The sequence below is a fragment of the Equus caballus genome, chromosome 21, assembly GCF_041296265.1.
Source record: "Equus caballus isolate H_3958 breed thoroughbred chromosome 21, TB-T2T, whole genome shotgun sequence".
In the NCBI taxonomy this organism is placed as follows: domain Eukaryota; kingdom Metazoa; phylum Chordata; class Mammalia; order Perissodactyla; family Equidae; genus Equus; species Equus caballus.
Window position 1 is genome coordinate 59,361,472 of NC_091704.1, and position 22,763 is coordinate 59,384,234.

At 41.8% G+C, this 22,763-nt stretch overlaps 1 protein-coding gene across 1 annotated transcript in view; it reads right to left on the minus strand.

Moving 5' to 3' along the window:
- Positions 1 to 3,416: 3,416 nt before the first annotated feature.
- Positions 3,417 to 22,763, minus strand: part of FBXL7 (F-box and leucine rich repeat protein 7) — a 382,032-nt gene continuing 362,685 nt past the window's right edge. Inside the window, exons 3-4 of the mRNA XM_005604340.4 lie at positions 13,910 to 14,521; positions 3,417 to 6,745 (exon numbers count right to left, since the gene is read on the minus strand). Of these exons, the coding sequence (XP_005604397.2) occupies positions 6,009 to 6,745; positions 13,910 to 14,521 (1,349 nt within the window). The 3' untranslated portion in view covers positions 3,417 to 6,008. The remainder of the gene's footprint in view (positions 6,746 to 13,909; positions 14,522 to 22,763) is intronic.

Below are 22,763 nucleotides of genomic sequence, written 5' to 3' on the forward strand. Positions count from 1 at the left end.
TTTGGATTTGGGGCCCTGAAAAACCATGAGGACTTTTGCTTCTGACTGCAGAGAACAGGAATTAAAAGCTTTCCTATCACTCTTACCATTTCTAATGGATTTCATTGTTTAGTTTACTGTTACTGTGGGCAGATAATTTCACATTCATGGCCCTGATAAAATTTGAGGCTCAAAGAACCCATCCTCAGTGAATTTACAAGTAAAATCCACTTCTTGGCAATTTAAACAGCTACTGAATCAATCTTACTTGGGCCTTCCACTATTTCTTAAATTAGTAACATAGACCAATTTTCAATAAAGAGGCATAATAAATTGAGAAATCTCAATTATTCTGGCCATTCCCATTGTAAGTATGTAACGACTAAAGTGATACCAAGGAGCACCTATGCTGGCTGAAAAATCCAAGGATTATTGAGGGAGTGCCTATCATCCTCTCGCTGAGATGGATTCTGGGGAAATCATGATGGCAGGCTTGCAGGCATACTGCTGTGTTTGGACTATTATTGCATATGCCGTTTGGGAGGACAGTCAAGCTGCTTTGAGGTTCTTACAGTTTGTCCAAGAAATTATGTTTCAGTGTTGTTTCTGCAGAATGTTTCCATCCTTTAAAAATTATACTGTGTGCGTGTGAGAGAGTGTGTATGAGTACATAGGGATTAATCTGTGAGATGAGATTAGAACAAAACGGAACCTGCTATTTCCATATGACTAACTCAAGGCAATCATAAAGCTAACCTATAGTTAGTATAGTCAATATTCTGATAAGGTTAGCCTATGGTAGAGAGAAACTACTTCATTAACCTTATCAAATATTGTCTCCCTGAATGGGTTTTCTGCATGGTTTTGGATGTTCAAGCGCATCGTGGCTCATGATGCTCACCTTGTCTAAGCTTTATCCCTCTCTCCATATGGTGATGAAAATTACTTCTTTGGTAAACTCCATCAGGAAAAGACTGTCAGTGCCACCACAGTGCCTGGCACATATATTAGATTCATAGTAAATACTTGTTGGATGAATGAATGAAAGAATGCTGCCACTCTCCTTTTTATATTCCCTTCCCCACCTTCAAACTCATTACATGATATTGTAGTTATTTGATCTGAGTTCCATTTAGAGTAAGGATATTATATCACACTCACACAGATCCTATCATAGTAGCTGGTCAATAAACCTTTGTTAAAGGAGTTGAGGATTGCTGAGTACCATCTGCTCCTTCAGGAGAAAATGATTGGGATTCCCTGGGCTTCTTTGTTCATGAAGAATGACTGTGATTTCCTATCTCCATCATAGGCTGATCATCACATGGGCCAGGATAGAATTCAAACTTACTGATCTCATCAGTGACTGCAAAGAGAAATGTCCCACAATATAGAAATATGACTAGATTTGGAACTATTTAGGTCGAGGGCTTTTTTTTTTTTTTTTTTAATGATTCTTCAAGGCCATCTTTGATACCTGCATGAGGCTGATTGCTAACACCTGAGCAACAATTTAGAGCTTAAAGGTAGCCTTCTTGGTTGGTCCACAAGACCAGCATCCTAGTCACAGATATTTCCTGGGATAGCCCTGCTGGAGATGCCACAACCGTGCTGTTGATAGGCAGGGATTATGTCATATCCAGCTCCCAAATGGAGATGTTATTTTCTCCCATGTGGTGTCAAATGCAAGCTGATGTTCTGACTTGAGAGGGAAAAAAAGGCTCTACAAAATGGACCTGCAGCTGTAGGACGTAATGATGGCCTCAAAGAAAAAAGGAGGAATAATCACATCCTGGGTGCAGTCCTGGATGGGGTGTCCCCAATCTAAGTGTCTATGAGAGTACCTCCTCCCTCATGTGAACAGCTTTGCCCCTCTGGTGATCATCTTAATGAAACTTGCCTGAGTCGCTCTTTGGGCAACTGGAGCCGTGTTTAGGCAAGTCTCAGTGACAGCATCAGCATCCACTGCAGACAGATGGTGACAGGCACTCACCTTTCCCTGGCACCTTTCCTTCCTGTAACATGAAGGACTGCTTTTTGTATATGGATCAAAAAGAAGAAACCATCTGACCAACAGCGTGCAACAGGAAATCCAGTTTCATTTCACAGCTTTTCTGTGTGAACATTTTCACTGCCATATGTACCTAGTCTCTAAATATTCTCTTCCTCTTCTACTGTCTATTCAGCATTTCTTCAAATTAACTTCTCTTTGAACTAATCATGATTGCCAGTTATTGAACAAGTGCAATACTTTTGGTGATTTCTCTGTGAAAATTTAGACATGGTGAGCAATTTTATTGTATTACTTTTTCCCTTAAAAGTAATCTTTCTGGTTTCATGTTGCTTGTTCTTGGATATCAAACTTCTTGAAGACTTTTGCTAATTCTGAACAAATGTCAATATAAGAAGTCATGAACTTCAAGGGCAAATGCATTGTATTTACTGTCAGCCTTCTGCTGGGATCTTGACAAGAATCGCATGGCGCTACCTCAAGTTGATGCTTCAAGGCAGTTAACAGTCCTGTTGGTTGAAGTGAGAGTCATTAAACAGCTGACATAGGGCGAGAAGAAGGTTGAGGACAAATAGATTTAAAATCGATATCTCTTAAAACCTTTTGACTCGCTAAAGATGAAGTTTGCCATTCATCTGTCAGTACTTTCTTTCTGCCATATTGATTTCTCAGATCCAAAGGCTTGGGTGAGTAGAGATTTGACATTTTTCTTTTTCTACTGATAAATTTTCCTTTTAGCTCAGGTCGCCATATTCTCCTTCCAGGTTTTAACACTCTAAGACTTTTTTGTTTTTTTAAATTTATAACAACTAACTGTCCACATAATTTTGAGGATTTCTCTAATGTTTGTAACCAGTGCCACGGGAAGTATAGTCAGGTCCAAAGTTACTTATCCATAATTCTGAAATCTAGAAAGTTCTGAAAAAATAGTTTTTTTCATTATGTTTGGCACAAATTAATTAGATGACAAAAACCTGACATGAATGGATGCAAGGCTATTTATAGTCTCTAATAATCTTATGTGGTGTGATTATTCATACCTATTGCTGCAGAAATATTAACACATTTGATTAAGGGTGCTGTCCTAGACTCTGGCAGGGTTGTTACAAAGTACACCATAGATAACTTCATAGAATATGAAAAATTATGAATTCCAAATATATCTGTCTCCGAGAGTTTGGGTTAAGGAACTGAAGACCTGAACTAAACTGTGATGGTAATGATTTTTCACTTACCTGCTAATTTTCAGCCAAAGTCACTAAGCTGAGGAAAATGACAAGACCATGAATATAACTTTACAGGGACAATTGCAGTGACCTGACTTGCTCTCTACTTCAACATGAGGCAAGAGTCTTGCTCTTTCTTGAGTGTCCCCAAATGAACACCATGCTCCTCTGGCCAGAGCATTAAATGAAGTTTAACTCGATTACCAACATATTGCTTTATTTCTTGGTGGTAGTAAATTAAGGCTTTCTAGAGTCATACAGCACGCAGTGATTTGAACATTAGAATTAAAAAAACAATGAGCATTCAATTTAGCAGAGGCAGGAAGGAAGCACTGTTTTAAAACAGATAAATTTCCTAGTGAGGCCTTTTGCTGGGTCTCTAAAAATCTGCTGAGCTGTTTCCCCAGTAACCTCTGTCATAGATTCATCCCCCAAGGGGAAGTAGAATGGATGAAGAGAAGACTGGGAGAAAGGGAGAAACTGGGGAAGACAGTAGGTGAAGGGCAATCATCGTGAAAGTCGGCTTTGTCTCATGTTTGGAAGACGGTTTAGGTGATGCGGTCAGGTTGTGGTGATAAAGATGTTTGCAATGGGATGCCCCTTCTCTGATTCAGGGAGCAATTCTGGTTCTCCCTTCTCATTCTGAGAGTATTAGACCAGCTCACGTGGAAAACCCCAGTGCCAAGGGTTAGGGACAATCCTTTGTGACTCTCAAATTCTGAAACTTTAGATAGGGTCACAAGCCACAGAGCAGGGGAATGCCACCTTCAGGCCCTTTCGTAGTTCTAAACTCTATGACTATCACTAGATACTATCCCCTGCCAAACAATTCATTTTCCCCAGTGGCAAACAGTCTCGATTGCATATTTAAGCTGTTGGCAATGTTGACTGGAGAGGAGTATGAATGAAAGAAACCTCACTCTCTCTCCTCCTTCCCAACATAAGACAAAGCAACGCAGGGAGCCTACAGTGGGAGTGCAGTTGTCGAGCGCTGTGTAAGCTTGATCTGAAGCAACATCCACGTGCTTGACTCGGAGATGCACAGGTTCTGAGTCTGGATGGTGGACTCTTTGAGAAAGAAATGGATGAACCATTGGAACAGTGATGAAGAAGGTGTGTGGCCAGAGAATAATTTGGGAAAGGTTATGTGTTTATTAACAAAAGGCAAGTAAATGTCATGAAAACAAGCAATGGAATTTCTTTTGGCATCCTGATTTTGCATGAATGAAGCTGGCACATGGATTTTTATCCAAATAGGGCCATTTGAAATTCATAGTTGGCAAGATTTTAATGTTCTATTCCAAGGGCCTGGTTGATGGACCACAGCCTAAGTCTTATCAATGTGTTCCCTCTTCCATTTGTCTGGTATTTTTGAAGGAACGGTATTTAAATAGGTGGAAGTCTGCTCTGCATTCTTTGACAGAGAACATGCAGACAACCACGGAGGAAGGCACACAAGGTGGCAATCTGCACAATTAAACCCTTATGACTTAACCCCAACAGGCTTCATGTGACAAAGTCTGGATGCACAAAGAAATAAATAGATGAGAAAAGTAGCAATGTGATCCGAATGACAAAGAACCAAGGCATCTGTTCCTGCCAGCTGCAGGGCAGATGTGCCTGCTGCATGCCACGTGCGCAATGAGAAGGATTAGAAAAACCTTAGAGGACATGTGTCCTCTTGGGCGTCACTTGTTAATTAAAAATCATGAGGGTCTTTCCTCCTATTTGAAGACACTCAGAAAGATCAACTTGACTGGGGGATGTGGGCTTTGCTGGCATTAGGAATTCCATTGCTTCGTGGATGGTGTGGAGTGGGGTGATGCTGAGAGCACTTGGGCACAGAGACCACCCATCTAGCAGGGCAGGAAAAGATGCCTAAAAGACTCACCCAGCAAAACAAACAGGGATGGAAGTGATGCTCAGACTGGAGGGAAGGACGTACGGGACATGGCGTTGGCACTTCCGAATCTCCTGAAAGCATCTACAGAATCAATACTCTTGGAACAGGTAGATGCCTTGTGTGGTCTGTGCCAAGGTGCTTCTGTCTATTGACATCTCTGTTCCCTCAGCTGTAAAATGGGCATGAAGCTAATCCTCAATCGATGGCCCCTGACTCAGTGCTGGAAGCTGAAGCCCACAGAGGTCAAGTGCTTTGCCCAAGCTCACACAGCTAGTTAGTGGCAGAACTGGGGGGAGGAACACAAGTCTCTTCCTCTACCACGCTGTTTGCCACAAGTGATAGTTTAAAAAGGTTTGGAAGCACTTTATAAATACCAGGTTCTGTGATATTTATTTAACAAGAATTTGCTTGGGTGTGGGATTGAAGAGCATGGCTTAGGCCAATCACGCAGTTTAAAGAGGAGGAGGCCTGGAGAGCATTATTGTTCTGATTTACTGCTGTTGCTGTTGGGGGGATGGGTGGAGTAGGAGAGATGGGGGTGTAGACCCCTGGGGATGTGCCAGGAGGAGAGAGACAGAGGGAGAAAGAGGTGTTTCTGAAGACACTGCCATCAGCTTTCTGAGGTACATCTTTTGTGAGAAGAGGAACTGCCTACAAATGACCTGACCCCCCCAAACCGTTTACTATAGTAGAAATTTGTCCCCACTTTCCTTTCCTTGACCTCTGTTGCCCATGAGAAACTAGGAAAAATAAAAGCCAGATTCCTAAGAACCTTGCTGGAAGAAATAGCTGTTATGAGTGGGTGTCGGTGCTTACATATGCTGCTTTTAAAAAACATTTCGTTTGGTTCGTGTTTGTATGAAAACAGTGCCGGCTGGAAGCTGTCCCTTCAGAAGAAGGCAGGGTTGGTGTGCTCGATGACACAGCGCTTGCAGTGGCGTTTCACAAACCGCAGGGCCTCCACGGACACCTCGCAGTCCTGGACATTCAGCATCTGGAGGTCGAAGCAGTTGGCCGCCACGATCTGCAAGCCTTGGCCGGTGATGCTCTCGCAGGACTTGAGGCTGAGCCGCTTGAGATTGAAGCAGTTCAGGGCCAGGCACTCCAGGCCCGTGTCGGAGACCAAAGGGCATTTGCCGATGTCCAGAGACTTGAGTTTCGTGCAGTTCTTGGCGAGGTACTCCACGCCATGGTCCGTGATGCCCTCGCAGCCCCTCGCGTTGAGGTAGCGCAGCTTGCTGCAGTACTTGGCGACATAGCGGATGCCCACGTCGGTGACCCGGCCGCAGTGGGCGATGCTGAGGTACCGCAGGCGGGACTCCAGTTTGGCGATCTCTCGCAGGCCGAAGTCGCTGACGAAGCGGCAGTCGCTGACGCTCAGCTCCTTGATGGAGGTGCAGTAGATCATCAGGTAGCGGAGGCCCTCGTCGGTGAGGCGGACGCAGCGGCGCAGGTACAGGTGGGTCAGCTGCGTGCAGTGCGCCGCGATGGTGTGCAGGCCCTCGTCCTCCAGCACGAAGCAGTCCGTCATGTCCAGGTAGCGGATGGAAATCTGTTTGCCATGCAAGGGGGACAGTTTAATGGAGGCCTCCCGGGTCAAGCTGATGCAGGTCACTTTGGAGCACCCTACACAGAGAGACAGAACACACGCTCAGAGCAGCCTCCGAGAATGGGGAGCCTTACCCCCGGGGTGCAGTTACCGATTCCTACCCTTCCCTCAAGCCAGGTCCGGATGTTACCCCTTCCCTTCTTGGCCCCCTCAGGGAAGGAAAGCAAGAATGGGTTCTCCATGTTCATTTGAATGTTTAACTGCTTTGATTATCTGGGTTTAAGAGGCTTCACGGGCTTTAGAATCAGAGAGAACAGGGTTTCAATTCCAGATCCATCACTAGTTGCCTGACATTGGGCAAATCAATCCTGAGTATTTCCTTTTTCTTAAAATGGCATGATCACGTTCCCTGCATGGTGGCTGTGAAGAAGAAATGAGGCAATGTGTGCAAATTTCTGGCCTGGCCCTAGAAAGTTCCAGAAGCTCAGTAGAGGTTAGTTCTCATCTGCAATGGTCTGGGAGCTCTCTGGCCAAAGAAGTGAAATACAGAAGAGTCTTGGTCCTGATCTTGCATGGGCAGAAAGAGCTCTGGCTTGGGAGTCATACCTGGTTCAAGTCTACTTTTTGTAGCCTCAGGCAGGAGAGTTGACTTTTCTGAGTCTTGAGACTCTCCTCTATGAAATGGGAATGAGTAGCTGGGGTGCTTACACTATGAGGCTATAATGAGGATGCAATGAGATAATGGATATGGATGTACTTTGAAAACTTTACAGAAAACGTATGTAGTTGTTAGCCTAACAAGGAGACCATCTGGGGATTCAAGTCAACCCTCTTTGGTCAAGGAAGAACAATTGTGTCATCTTGATTATTGCTCCAGCCCCTCAACCAGTCTCCCCGCCCCGCCCTCCTGTAGCTCTTCTCCTCACAGCTGCTAGAAGGATCTGGAAAACAGAACTCAGATCATGTCACTCTGTTCAAAGTCTTCAGATGACACTCGTCTCACTCTAAGGGTAAAATCTAAAGTCTCAAGAGGCCTCCACAGACCTGTGCCCTGTGCTCTCTGACCTCGTCTCTTGCCCCACTCCTCCAACCCAACTGGGGTCCTTGCTGGTTCCCAGACACCTCAGATGCCCTCCTGCTTTAGGGTCTGTGCACTGGACAGGGTGCCCTCAGATAGCCGCAGGGGCCCGCCCCCACTTTCTTAGGTCTCTGAGCACATGTCCACATAGGACGACTCTTCCCTAACTGCTCTGGATGAAGTAGTATCCCCTGCCTGCCTCCCATTTATTTTCGGCACTCCTTATTTCTCTGTGGCATTATATATTAATTTGTTCACTTTTCTATTTGCTGTCCTCACTCTGGAATGTAAGCTCCTGAAAAAAGGGACTGCTGTATCCCTTACACCTGGTTCATAGGTGATGCTCACTAAGTAGTTATTGAATGAATGAATGAATGATTTATAGAGAGAATAGAATCTTCTATGGAGGACCAAGTTCCAACATTTAAATGTCCACAGGACTGTGACCCTGGTTGAAGTATATCTGGGTTAAAAACAGTCGTCTATTTTATCGTTAACTGTAATGCCTCTTATTTGTGTTGAACATGAAGTTCACAAAGTACTTTTATAAACATTTTCTTACCTGATTCTTAAAACAATCCATTTTACAAACAAGGAAATTAATGCTTAGGAAAATATCTTTACATGTCTCTCTAAACATTGTTTCTAATCCCTCTTCCCATAAGAATGTGTGTGTGTATAAATTATATATATATATACACACTATACATTATATATAATATATGAAACACTCATTGTATATTTCAGTTCACTATATAAAATATGTACAGTATATTTTTAGTATATAAATATAAATAATAAATATGCATAGTCAATATATATTGTATAAATAAATGTATATGTAGATATATTTCATTCTGCTACATGAACTGTACATATATTTTTCATTTTCCCTGTGCTCTTCCTGGGCACCTCTGAGCTCTGGCAGCTCACACATATCCAAGGTTTCTGAGCAGCCGCATAATAGTGCTAAAGGGGACTTTCCTCCCACCGCCTGGCTATGTGCCCAGGAAACTTATAAAATTCAGGTCCTGGGAATAATGAGGTTCAAAAGCCGCATGCTACCAAGTCAAAGAATTTCAGGAAGGAGTAAAGCATACAACCCAACACTGGAAAACAAAGCTGCGACTCGTCAGAGGCTGCCCCCACTGCTCCAGTGGGCTCCGTGGTTTTGCGGGAGGCGGTTGATACTCCTCAGCTTTAGCTTTGAAATCTTCCTTTGTTTTGGGTTTCTTTTTTTAGGCTGACTGTATTCTGCTTACACTGAATTTATATGTCCATGGTGGTGGTCGCCTGTCTGTGATGCCTGTGAAGGCACTTTGATTTTCAAGATCATATGACAACTTTTGTCCCTAAACTCTTAGTTCCAGTAATATCTCACAAAATCTGATGCATCCTAGGAAGGATACTATATTTAGTCCAGGGAAATATAATGCCTTGTATTTGAAACTGAGTCCCAAATTTAATGAAATACTAGTTTAGCCCAGTTTTGGTAAAAAGACTATTTTGATACGCTTGTATTATTTTAGATCAATAATTTTTAATTTTAACTTTAGCCTTAATTCTAACAGATTTGCTAAATTTGGGTGGAAAAGAAAATAAATTGGCTCATGGCTCAGTAGGTAATATCTGTGGCTAGTTCATGCATTCATACCTTATAGACATGGAGAGAACCTTAGAAATCATCCAACTTAACTTTCAGTTTTTTAAAGATGAGGCACCTCCAGCTCAGTAAGATGATGTGATTTGTACAGGCAGACTAGGGAAAAGTTTCTTAACTTCTGATCCAAAGCTTCAATTATAGGAGGGGTGGTAAGAAATGACAAGGATGTAGCATACAATTGATGAACAGCACGGTAGATGTGTCAGCATGAAGTGAACATTTAGACACTGGGGACTCAGAAGTCTTGGGAGTGGTGATGTTTATAAGAGGATTCTTGAAAGAGAGAAACAATTTGGGTACATAGAGATGGAGCTTAAGTAGCAAGGTGATAGCATGAGTAAATTGGAGCGACAATAAAGCACAGGGTAAGTCTATTGGGCAGTGAGGAGTGTCCATAGGGTGGAATGCAAGGTGTCTGAAAGGATTTAAAGGAAACCAAGACAGGAATGGTCCATGGAGATCAGATTATGAAAGCCTGCTTTGACCTTCAGGGTAAGGAATATGGATATTACTCAACAGGGAACAGACAATATGGGTTGAACAAATCTGTGGGCTTTCTTCAATGAATTCCAGATTTGGTTCAGCTTTCACAAATATGCTCTTCATTACCACTCTTCTCATTATTGGAGTAATAACTCTACATTCTCTGAGATGTAAGATGACCAAGTCAATGAGACAACAATTGACTTCTAAGCATGTAAATAATAATGACTGTTCAAAAATGATGACAACTATGATTTATTGAGTGCTTGCTGCATGGTCTTCAGCAGAACATAGCATGCATTAACTCATTTAATCCTTCCAACCATCCCATTTTTATTAATGAGGAAATTTTAATCACTGCACTATGGCTTCCTAAATTCTTGTTTAGAGTATTAAACAATGATAACTTTATTTGAAACTTTTAGAGGTCGTGATGACTATCTAGGGCTTTGAGGCTCCTCTGGTCACTTAAATACAATATCATAAAGTGCAAAGATAAAATATGCCTCACTTTTGCCCTTATAAAGCTCATAATGGATTGAGAGAAAGGAATCTAGAAATATGCAATTACACAATTGCAAGACCCAGTAATGCTCTACCTGCCTGAACTCAAAAGGCAGATACCTAGGAGGAAACACTTAGCTCACTGGAGGTCAGAAAGGAAATGTTCTCCTTAGGTCATGCTTGGACTGAGGCTTGAGCAACGAGAAGTTGTTAAGAAGGTTGTTGAGCAAGGTTAGGGGGCAGAGGAGGGAATGGCATTCACCCCAGAGAGGTGCCCACATCACAGAATGCACAGACATGAAGTGTTTGGGGAAATGCAGATGGTGTCCTAAGAGGGAGCATTGAGTGTACATGGGAAAGAGGTGAGAGTTGAACTTAGAAAGTGCAGCTCATAAAGGTCCTTATATGCTCTTCTGAGGAACTGAATTTTTCCCGTAGGTCATGGGGAACAATTGGAAATTTTATGAATGGTTAGACTTATAGTTTGAAAAAATCCCTCTGGAGGCTGATTGTGTGGAGGGTGGCTCGATGGGCTGACACGAGTGTCAGGAGAATAGTTAGAGAAGCATGCAACCAAGCAGGCAGGTAGAAGAGAGGGGGTGGACCCGAGGTGCTGCGGAAGTAGAATCTCTTGGAAGGATCCTACTGGTCAGCTATAAAGGGTTAGGAAGAGAATAAAGGAGGACTCCCAGGTCTCCAGTTGTAGAGGACTCTTTTGAAGCAATTTCATTTGCAGTAATTTCAACATTTTATACTTTGAAAATTGGTTGGTTTCACTACAGTCCATTGACATTTAAAGATATTATTAATTGTGATAGTTAATTTTATGTGTCAACTTACCATATGATGAGGTGCCAAGATATTTGGCTAAACATTATTTCTGGATGTGCCTGAGTGAGCATGTTTCCGGATAAGGTTAACGTTTGAATCAGTGGATTCAGTAAAACAGACTGCTCGCCCCAATGTGTGTGGGCCTTATTCAATCCATCGAGGGCCTGAAGAGCACAAATGGTGGAGGAATGGAGAATTCTCTCTCTCTGCCTGACTGTTTGAGCTAACACATTGGTCTCCTGCCTTTGGACTGAGACTTAAACCGTCAGCACCACTGATTCTCAAGCCTTCAGACTCAGCTGAACTGCACCACTTGCTTTCCTGGGTCCCCAGCCTACAGATGGCAGAGTGTAGTTCTCAGCCTCCACATAATTGTGTGAGCCAATTTCTCTTAATAAATCTCTTTATATATATATATACATACACTATTAGATATATATATACTATTGGTTCTGTTTCTCTGGAGAACCCTGACTAAACATTAATAAAAGGTAATATGTGATAATGAAAATATATTACATCCAGTTACAGTAACTTTCGATGCCTTGAAAAGATAGCTTTCAAGGTGGGCATGCTAGGGATGGGAGGCAGTCTCATGCCCTCTGGGGGAATTAAGCCCTAGACCAGTGGTGAGTCTTCTAAAGTCAAATTTACTGTCGTTGAGAAGGTGGCCACTATCAGAGGCCAGCTACGGAAACCAAGAAGAACAATGCATAGGTGAAGTCACCTCCAGCAGCCCACTGACCTCTCCGTGTGTCAACATAATTTAAATATTCCCTCAGAACTGGACGGTACTGTTCAGAGGTGGTGACACAAATCTATCCTTTTGGCTTGTTGGTTCTTTTAACTTCATTTACCTGAAATTCCCCCCACCCCCGCCCATGCACAATTTCTGGAATTCTGTGCTCTTAACTTGGGGAGTTACAGATTCCCCTGTGTATATAGTCTCTATGTACACAGATTACAAGGGGTCATTGGAAGACATATGAGGAAGCTACACAAATATATTAGGACCAGCAAATTATCCAGGTTGATAGAGAGAAAGGGCATCAAGGCTTTCATAATGATTAGTCAAAGAGGCCAAGCAGGATCTGCTCGCTCAGGCTAGAAGCCCAGGAATATCCATTCCCAAACAGCCAAAGTAGTTTCTGCATTTCTGAATTTCAAAAGGACTCCAAAAGAGAGGGCACAGATACCTGCGGCCTGTATTAAGCGTTCAGGGGGAGCCCTTTAACAAAGATGAGGATGCCAATAAATTATTTTCTAATCTGAGAAAAGAAAGGAAAACGTGGGCCTGAAAAAGAGGCCCACAATGCTCGGAATCTTAGAATGTTAAAGAGTCCAATCCCTTGCCTCTTTGTTTTTAACTGAAGAGAAAACACGTCTAGAGAAAACTACGAATTGTCCCAAATTGCAAAGTTTTGAAACTAGTTTCCACCACATCACAATGCTTTCTCTTTCCAGAATTCCTTAGAGGAAAAATGTAAGAAAACCTCTTGGTTTCCTGCTTCTTTATGCCAACGGCTGCTTCTGACTAACTGAACATACAGTTACTATGGTTTTGTCCCGAAGCCAGCTGAAGGAGGGGAGCAGCGAGTTGCTTTCCAGCCAGGGAAAGAATCTGTGAAAAATAATTGACTGTCATCTGAACTATTTTCAGATGTCGGCTTTCGAAAGAGAGCAAGCTGAGAGAGCTGGCTTTTACCTCAGATTTTGTTGGAGAGTATCATTTACCTCAGATGCTTGTAAATCCCAAATTCTGTTTAGCACCCATCACAGTGGTTTTTACTTCTTGACCCCTCCCCACCAACCCCTGAGGTTGCAGCTCAGGCTGTACATTTCTTTAACTCCCTGATGCATCTTACACATTTCAGCCTCTCGAATGTTCGTCCTTTGACTGGGCAGCGGATGAGATAAAGAAAGGCTGTTAGTTCAGCCGGATTAACGTCTGGCGCCAAAGTGTGAGTCTGAGTTTTAATTTTTCCTGCCTGAGAGAGGTTTTCAAGCAAAGCAGCCTTGCTGGGATTTCCTTCAATTTTTAAAAGAACTAAAGGCTGCACTCGATGGGCCTGACCCTTGCGCTGGGTAATTGAGAATTTTGCTTAAGTAAAGATACAAAATCAGCCCATGGGTGAGGAGAGTGGGATGAAATGTAAGCAGACACTTGGCCATGATACATTTTCCCCAACGTTTGCAAATGGCAAGCCATCATGAGCACAGCCCGCAGCACAGAATCAGCTTAGACACAGCGCTCAGGTTCTATGGAACAATAACCAATGGACATCAGGCGGTTTCTAAACTATCTGTTTGAGTTAGATATTTGGCTCCTATTGATCTCTGTTCAGATAGTTGGGACCCATTATCTATGTTGTTCTGAAATCACAGTGAAAGTTATGGGGGAGGAAAGACACATTGAAAAGTCATGCTATCTTGAACTGCCAGAAAAAAAGGTGCCTCTAGTTTCTCTAAGAAGTTAACATTATTTGATGAAAGAAATACCTCTGGCCTCCAGAGTCACAATTACATAGAGATGGTTTCTCTGGAAGAGTCAGCCTTCCCCCTACTCACTCTCATCTTTAGTGGCTACCAAGAAGGGGACCATCTGGAGGTGGCAATGTTGTCTACTGTTTTGGGGTGGTACATGAGGAAGGCCCCAGTGATGGGAGGTTAGCTGCCATTTACCTGACACATCCAAATGCTCCAGGTTGGGGCACAGGGACACCACGTCGAAGACGGCCTCGTTGGAGATATTGTAACAGCCCGAGACTTCCAGTCGCCTCAGTTCCGGGCAGCACTGGGCAATGGTGTAAAGCCCTCGGTCCGTGAGCCGCCTGCAGCCACTGACAGTTACGGTTTCCAGCATGAGACAGACGTTGGGTGTGTCCTGACAGAGTCTGCGGGTCAGCACCTTGAGGGCGCGGTCCACGTTGATGGTCTCGCCCGTCAGGCGGATAGTCCTCCAGAGCCGCGGGTCCCAGGCCAGGTTGTACCAGCGGCGGCACACACGGGCGCAGCGGCACAGTTGGTTGGTGGGCAGGAAGGAGAAGATCTGGACCATGGAGTGGTCCGGGAGCCGCTCTATGCTGGCCTGCTCTTTCTGGGGTCTGGAGGCGAGCCGGATGAGCGGGTGGGTGAGGCGGGTCGGGGGCGGGGAGTGGACCATGGCCACTGTCTCCCCGGTGATGGAGGAGGAGGAGGTGGACGAGCCCTTTCCATTCTGAAATCCGGGCAGGTTCGGTGGACATATCAAGGCTGGGCTGGGCGTGCTCAGTGTGCGCATGCTCAGGTCGGAGTCTGGCAAAGGACAGAGAGCAAAGGGTTAATAATGGCTGTAGTGGAGTCCTGCGAGGGAAGGAGAGAAGGAAGCAACCCCGGGATGACAGGATGATACTCTTGACTGCACTGATACCCATCCTGCTGAATCCATCACCGGAAGCAGAGGCTCAGGCAAGTTTCACCCACTCCAGAAAGGGGCTCGTCCTCCATCATCCACACCAGGGGTGGGCAAACTTTTCTGTAAAAGGCTAGATATGAAATATTTGAGGCGTTGCAAGCCATATGGGCTCTGTCTCTGTTGCAATTACTCAACTCTGCCATTGTAATGCAAAAGCTGCCATAAATAATATGTAACCGAACAGGCGTGGCTCTTTCAATAAAAAACTTGTTTTATAAAAACAGACCAGTTGGATTTGGCCCGGGGCCGTGTTCTGCTGACCTCTGATCTACTATAATGTGATTATTCAAAGGGGCACCAATTCCAAGTTTCATTATTTCGATTCTGGGAAGAAACCTCATATGGTATTACGACCACAAACTGATTTTGTTTTCTAGTTATATTTTGGTTGGGGGGGGTATGTTTCATTTGCAAATGAGGGGAATGGGTTTCAGAAGAAAGGAAGACCGTAGAGAACACTTGCTGTCTTTGCCCTCAGCGGCCCCTTAGCAGCCAGTCCTTCACCTTTTGGTAAATGGTACCCCAACTCTGGGGTCTGGGGAGCCACCCGCTTCCTCTCTCTCTGTTAGACCAAGCACTTCAGATGGAATTTCCAGTCCTTGAATATTTATTTTTCCTCCTTATTAACAACTCCTCCCTTTACATTTGAATAATGTGAGTCATATTCTGTGCTTGGGACTAGAATGATGAGGACATGAGTGGTTTTTAAGTTTATGAGGGATTAAGAATTCTTTAGAATACCGCTTTAAGGAATCTGCTCATTTCCTATTCCTCCCACCTAGATATATATGTATGAGAAAGAATTTATTTGTTCTGTAAATATACTTACATATTACATATTTTACATATATAGATGGATAGATTTATTTAGGAAGACATTTATTCTCTCTCTAAATATGCTTATATATTTTACATATTTTACACATATATATTTTTGTATAGCTATATATAGAGAGAGAGAGAGAAGAGAGACACACAGATAGACAAAGAGAGCCAGAGAGCTAGAAAGTATTTACCTCCAAAATAAAAATTTCTTCATCTGTGAAATAAGTGAGCTGGGCTAGATGATTTCTAAGTCATTCACAGCTCTAATTATAGCTCTAAAGACTTAAACAAAAACTCTATCCTTGTGTGCTTTTCCACATTTCATACCTTGGGAATTTTCAAACACTCGTCTTTTCAAAGAACTTCCATCAATAACATATGACACAAGAACTTCTGACACTGACACCTCTGCTCAGTGTCTGTTTATAGTTTTCTTACTCATATACTTTTTTCTACTGCTACAATTTTTTCTTTTTTCTTGTTTGCTGAGGAAGATTTGCCCTGAGGTAACATCCATTGCCAATCTTCCTCTTTCTGCTTGAGAAAGATTTGCCCTGAGCTAACTTCTGTTGTCAATCTTCCTCTTTTTGCTTGAGGAAGATTTGCCCTGAGCTAACATCTGTGCCAATCTTTCACTATTTTGTCTGTGGGTCACCACCACAGCATTGCTACTGATGAGTGGTGTAGGTCCGTGCCCAGGAACTGAACTTGGGCTGCCAAAGCAGAGCTCACTGAACTTAACCACTAGGCAACATGGCCGGCCCTTATAATTTTTTCTTTTAATTTACTTCTTTATAACCTACCACTGAAAATGTCCTTCACATGTCCATGACTTTGCTCATGGAGCATCTTTGAATAATTGTCTGCCTCTTGAAATACAGACACTTTTTGTGACCAAATGCAAACGTCACCTCCTCTAAGAATATGTTCCTAATGTCTTTGAGATATAATTAATACTTTACCTTTTGAAATCCCCACCCCTTGTTATACAGGCATTTGTGAATTTATCTTTCCCTAATATGCTTGATTGCATTACTTTTCTCAATTTTGCATCCTCCCTATATCCCCATATCCTTTGTCATGTGATTTTGCAGGGGCTCCTAGGCAGAGTATATTTCCTCAGTCTGGTGATGTTGGGCTTGGCCATGTGACTTGCTTTTGGCCAGTGAACGTTAGGGAATGTGATGTGCCCAAAGCCGTCTGTGTGGTTAGGCTTGCCCACTTGTGCTTCTATCCCTACCATGAGAAGAACATGCCTGCCTAGCCCACAGATTTTAGGATGATGAGAGAGACCCATGGAACAGACAGAACTGGCCCCAACCTGTGGCTGAGAGCCAAGCTCAACCAAGGCTGGCTGGGGTCAACCAACGCCCAGATGAGCTATAGATGTGCAAGCTAAAATATTGAGTTTGGGGGTGATTTGTTACACAGCATTACTGTGGCAACAGATGATGAATATCCCATCTCTTACACTAAAACCTCCTTTGAGACAAGGATTAAATCCTTTTCTTATTTGTGTCCTGGCAGCACCTGACATAGTTTATGGTACATGGTAGGTGCCCATAAATGTCTTGAATTGAACGAAAATACTTACATGTTTAAAAGATAATAATTTCTAGCTTGGCATGTACTTTTCTATCCCAGGCGGTATACATACTACATTTTAAATCATTCATAAGAAAAGAAATATGTACTTCTCTCTTTTGTTATCAGCTAAAGTAAACAGTAAATGTTTAAGGAAAGCCTTAAATGTAAACCAACTAGGGATTTCAAAACTGCCATCCAAGCTCCAATGGTACTAACCTTCATCATTATGTGTACTCAGAGAACTGCCTCTGAGGTCAGTGTTTTTCTTAGGCAGGCGAACAACTTATTTTGGGCCAGGAGGGAAGGGCAATCTTAGGCTTTCAGCTCAGACATTTTAGCAGCTGTGAGGGCTCTCAAATCTCTCTTCTGCCTTTCCCGGTTCTATTCATCTTGAAAGAGAAGACACTTAACAGCGCTCTGCGGAGACCTGCACAGCTTGAGTTAGGCTCCTGAGGGATGAAATATACTTACAGTGGGGGTGGAGGTGAATTCCTAAAACCTGCATCCATAACTGATTCATTTTTCTTCACTCTTTCATACTCCCAGCTCTGGATAATGGGAATGCATCCAGATTGCCCAGCACTGTGATGCATTCAGTAATGCTCTTGGTTTTTTCTTTCTTTTCTTTCCCAATAATCCTATCCTAGTGTTAACGGAATTCACACTCAGAGATGGCAGCCTCGCACATCTGTGAGGAACATTCTGCCCTGGGGAGGATTCAGAAGCACAGTAATAGCTCTCCTCTCTCTCCCCTCTGGAGCTTAGCAGCAGGATTCTCAGCAGTAATTCATGATAGCTCTGCACTGCTCACAGAAATGGGGAGACGAGCAGGGGAGGCTGGGAGACTTCTGCCGTGAAAGCTGGAAGCCTTTTGCCAGAGCACACACTAGGATTCTCTCGTCCTTCCTATTTATACTTACAGCAGGTCAAGAACTCTCAGAGAATTTTTGAAAGGAAACAATTTGTCGTAATTGAATAAATAGCACCTGATAATTAATAATATACAAAGAACTCACACGGCTTAACAACAAAAAAACAAACAACCCGATCAAAAAATGGGCAGAGCACATGAACAGACATTTCTCAAAAGAAGATATAAATATGGCCAACAGACACATGAAAAGATGTTCATCATCGCTAATCATCAGGGAAATGCAAATCAAAACTACACTAAGATATCACCTTACACCTGTTAGATTGGCAAAAACATCCAAAACCAAGAGCGACAAATGTTGGAGAGGTTGTGGAGAAAAAGGAACCCTCATACACTGTTGGTGGGAATGCAAACTGGTACAGCCACTATGGAAAACAGTATGGAGATTTCTCAAAAAGTTAAAAATAGAAATACCCTATGACCCAGCCATCCCATTACTGGGTATCTACCCTAAGAACCTGAAATCAGAAATCCCAAGAGTCCCTTACACCCCTATGTTCATCGCAGCATTATTTACAATAGCCAAGACGTGGAACCAACCTACATGCCCAGAAACTGATGATTGGATAAAGAAGATATGGTATATATACACAATGGAATACTACTCAGCCATAAAAAAGACAAAATTGGCCCATTCGCAGCAACGTGGGTGGACCTCAAGGGTATTATGTAAAGAGAAATAAACCAGTCAGAGAAAGACGAACTCTATATGACTCCACTCATAGGTGGAAGTTAACATATTGACAAGGAGATCTGATCGGTGGTTACCAGGGAAAAGGGGGGGTGGGGGGAGGGCACAAAGGGGGAAGAGGTGTACCCACAACATGACTAACAATAATGTACAACTGAAATCTCACAAGGTTGTAATCTATCATAACATTAATAAAAAAAATATGAATTTCCCTCTTTATCCATTTAATGTCATCTATCTAGTTGTATAGCCTTGCTGCTCAAATGATAAAAATCTATTTGTAATAGAGCATACAGATACCTAAATATGATCATTTCAAAATTCCACCTCTGTCCTCACTTAATCAGTAAATATCTTATTTTCTTAACCAATCAATGTATGACAAACTACCCTATAAAAAATATAATAAGAAACACCTTAAAGTTTACATAGTGGAAATTAAAGAAGGCTTAAAACATAAAAAAAAAAAAATAGCGCCTGATAATTAAAAAAATAACAAAGAATGATGAGGAATGCTTTGGTCCCTTTCAAATTCTTATGTTGCTATCCTAACCCCTCAGGTGATGGTATTAGGAGCAGGGGCGTTGGGGAAGTGACCAGGTCATGAGCGTAGAGCCCTCATGAATGGGATTAGTGCCTTTATAAAAAGACCCCAGAGAGCTAGCTCTCCCTTATGCCATGTGATATTACAATGAGAAGAAGACCCTCTATGAGGAAGTGTGCCTCCACCAGACACCAAATCTGCCAGCGCCTTGACCTTGGACTTCCCAGCCTCCAGAGCTGTGAGAAATACATTTCTGTTGTTTATAAGCTTCCTGGTCTGTGGTGCTTTGCTACAGCAGCCCAAGTGGACTAGACAAGTAACAATTAGAGGTATGTATACCTAAAAAGTTTTCACAAAATATCGTTTCTTGATATTTCCCCCAAATATATCTATATAATATTTATATATTTACATAAGCATAAATATATATATATCTCCCCCAAATACACGCACATATATATAATTTTAATTTTGAAATAAATATTATTATGGGTAAAATATGCATGGCTTGCCACACAGTCTGTCTTACCCTTTGATACGAGGAGCCATTTACTGCTACTAGGTATGATTGAAAAGAGAAAAAGGTTTTCACATAGAACTGTCAAGAATCCCAGAATATAAATTTCCATATACCAGGAAAATAGAGCATGGCTTCAAATTCAAAACAAGGACCATTTCCACCTCCCAAGTAGTACATTTCACTTGCATGAGAGACTGCAGAATGACCTGGTGCACTCTTTGTACCTAGTTTTTTCTCCTGTGTCCCTTTCAGAGGACTGACAACTAAATGGACACTGGCAATGGCTGCTAATTTTTCTGACACAGCTGGGAAATAAGGATGCCGATGCCCCAAGAACTGGACATACACTCAGAGAGGAAAGGATCAAACACAAATATTAACATGACAGAGATAGAAGAAAGCTGGAACCCTCCTCCTGGCCTTATGACATTGCAATACAAACAGAAGCAGAAAGAAAGATGACTTTATTTGCCCTTAGAATGGATTTAGGATATTTTGTAGGCATGAGCATATTTTCATATCCGAATACCTATTCCAAGTGAATGTCTACCTATGTAACATCTTGAGGGCAAAATCAGCCTATTTATCTTAGTAGTAAGGTGATACCCATTGGGCTAAAACACAGTTTAACAATAACTCTGAGAGGATCCTATTGCTAATTTTAATACATTGTACATTTTGTACACATTTATGTAAAAATTAGCCATTATAGTACATCTTTCTTTACCTTTCCCCAGGCATGTGGCGAGATGCATGGAGAGTATATGGAAGAACTCTACCCTGCCAGACATTATTTTGAGCAGGAAAAATACGACTTGCCAAAAGTGCCAAATGCAATATACATTTGCAAAAGCTTTATCAATAATCAAATTCATTAAGGCTTGCATCAAAGTGTCAAATTCTGAGAGGTCCTTTTGATAATTGGAAATGGGGATCGTGGTAAAACGGCACAGAGTAGCTTGTTTAAATGCCTTCCGTCCCTGCTGCTTCGGTGGTATTTGTATCGCCTCAAGAAGCAGGTACCACCCACACATTCACCATGGCAAGAAACATTGTAAAGTGGTGTATGCAAAAAGCTCTCCATAATTTCTTTGAAGAAAAGACGTCCCTTGAAATATCAGGAAAAGGAGATCCCAGACTCTTAGGGCACAAATACATCTTCATAACACAGGAAAAATTTCCAGAATATAAATGGCAGGTGGCTTTTTTAATTTACCAAGACTTTTCTTTCCCTGCAAACATTCTTTGTGCAAACTTTTTTCAAGAATAAGTGCATGAGTTGATAATGGAGTCTGTTAAAGGTAGATTCAATGGATTACTTTGTAGTAGAATGGATGGGTGAATGGAGGGATGGACGGGCAGACAAAGCTATAAGGGGAAAAATTATAAAATCTGCAAAAGGTCATGCTTGGTTAATTTTAAGAATTGGAAAAGAGGTTGTCACTTAAGAATGTGTAAGACTCTAAAAAAGATAGAGATGAACACGTGTCATGAAAGCAGAATGGAAGAGTTTAATGGAGAAATGAGCACATACTTTTGCAATAGGATGTGTATTTTGTAGCCTAATTGTCTTCTAATGATATTGGGAAGCTGGATATATCCCCCAAAATTGACATATAACAAAAAGCACACAGCACTCATGTCTGCAGGAAGATATACGGAATGGACTGCAAGAAATACACAGGCATAGAAATTGGGTATTAAAATTCAGTAGGTTGGGCTGCTGCAGATTCTTGGATTACAGATTTATAGGCAGAAAAGAAAGTGACGATTCATTCATTCGTTGGATCATTTAACACACATTGTTACTGCTGCCTGAGTGTCCGGTGGGGTCTAGGAAGGGAAGCGTGTTTGCATTTGACTAGATTATAAAGCAGATGTTCCTAGCCCACCTCCTTTCTGCACCAAAGCCCCATCAAAGTACCTTAACAGCAAAGACTCTGACCTCTCCAATTTATTGTATCCTTTAGGGAGAGAGAAAAATGACTCTATGTTGAGAATGCACTAATAACACACAAAAGCCAGGATGGTAAAGAATAGAAAAGTTTGTCTAAGTCTGGGGAAAAAAGTCGATTTTCAGAAGCCCAACGTGAAGACAATGAATACAGAATCTCCCAGTAGTGGAAAACACTTGAATTAAACAATATTTTGGGTAAACTTTCGGATTTTCTCAAAATGAGTATAATCTTTGTTTGATATAATGGAGATCCCAAGTCAAATATAATTATTCTTTTTTATGTTGATATTTTCATCTATTGACGAAAGAAATAGTGGATTCTTTAAAGTTCAAGAACTTGTGGCTCCATTAATAATTTAAAATGTTTTCAAGTATGTAATTTAAGTGAGAACAAAATGTTTTAAGTTACTTTAAATATGTAAAGAATACCAAAAAGTATAGCTGTCTTTTTCTCGGGCAAACAAACCCTATAAACTTTTTTTCTCATGGTTTCAAAAGTCCTGGAAATTTTACATCTTTAGTAATTACAGTACAGTATCAAAAATATTCAAGGCATCTCATACACACATGCTTATTAGACACATTTTCTTCTAACTACATAGCTGCTTGTTTTGTGCAAGTTTTTATTTTCAAACCACTGCTGTTTACCCTCTAGGAAGTCATATTTACATTACATTGGCCTTTCAAAGTCAAAATTTACAAAGCTCCTCTGCATTTTCCCCCTCTGATTACCAAAACTTTTGTGCAAGATGCTTTCCATTATAAGCTGTCTTTCTACTCGAGAACTCTTGCCATAAAAAGCAAGGTTTCTTTTCTTAGCTTAAACTCAAGCTTAAAAAAATAGATCTATAAAACCTAGCTGATGAAAAAAAATACAATCTAAGCGATCTTTTTTCTTCTTGTTTTATTTCAAAATATTTTCTTTTAATGTAGTTAACATTATATACAGCCCCTAGAACTTATTTAAGGTATTGTTTGCTATAAAGTGGAAATTTATATAGATGAGCTTAATCTTGCATTTCAC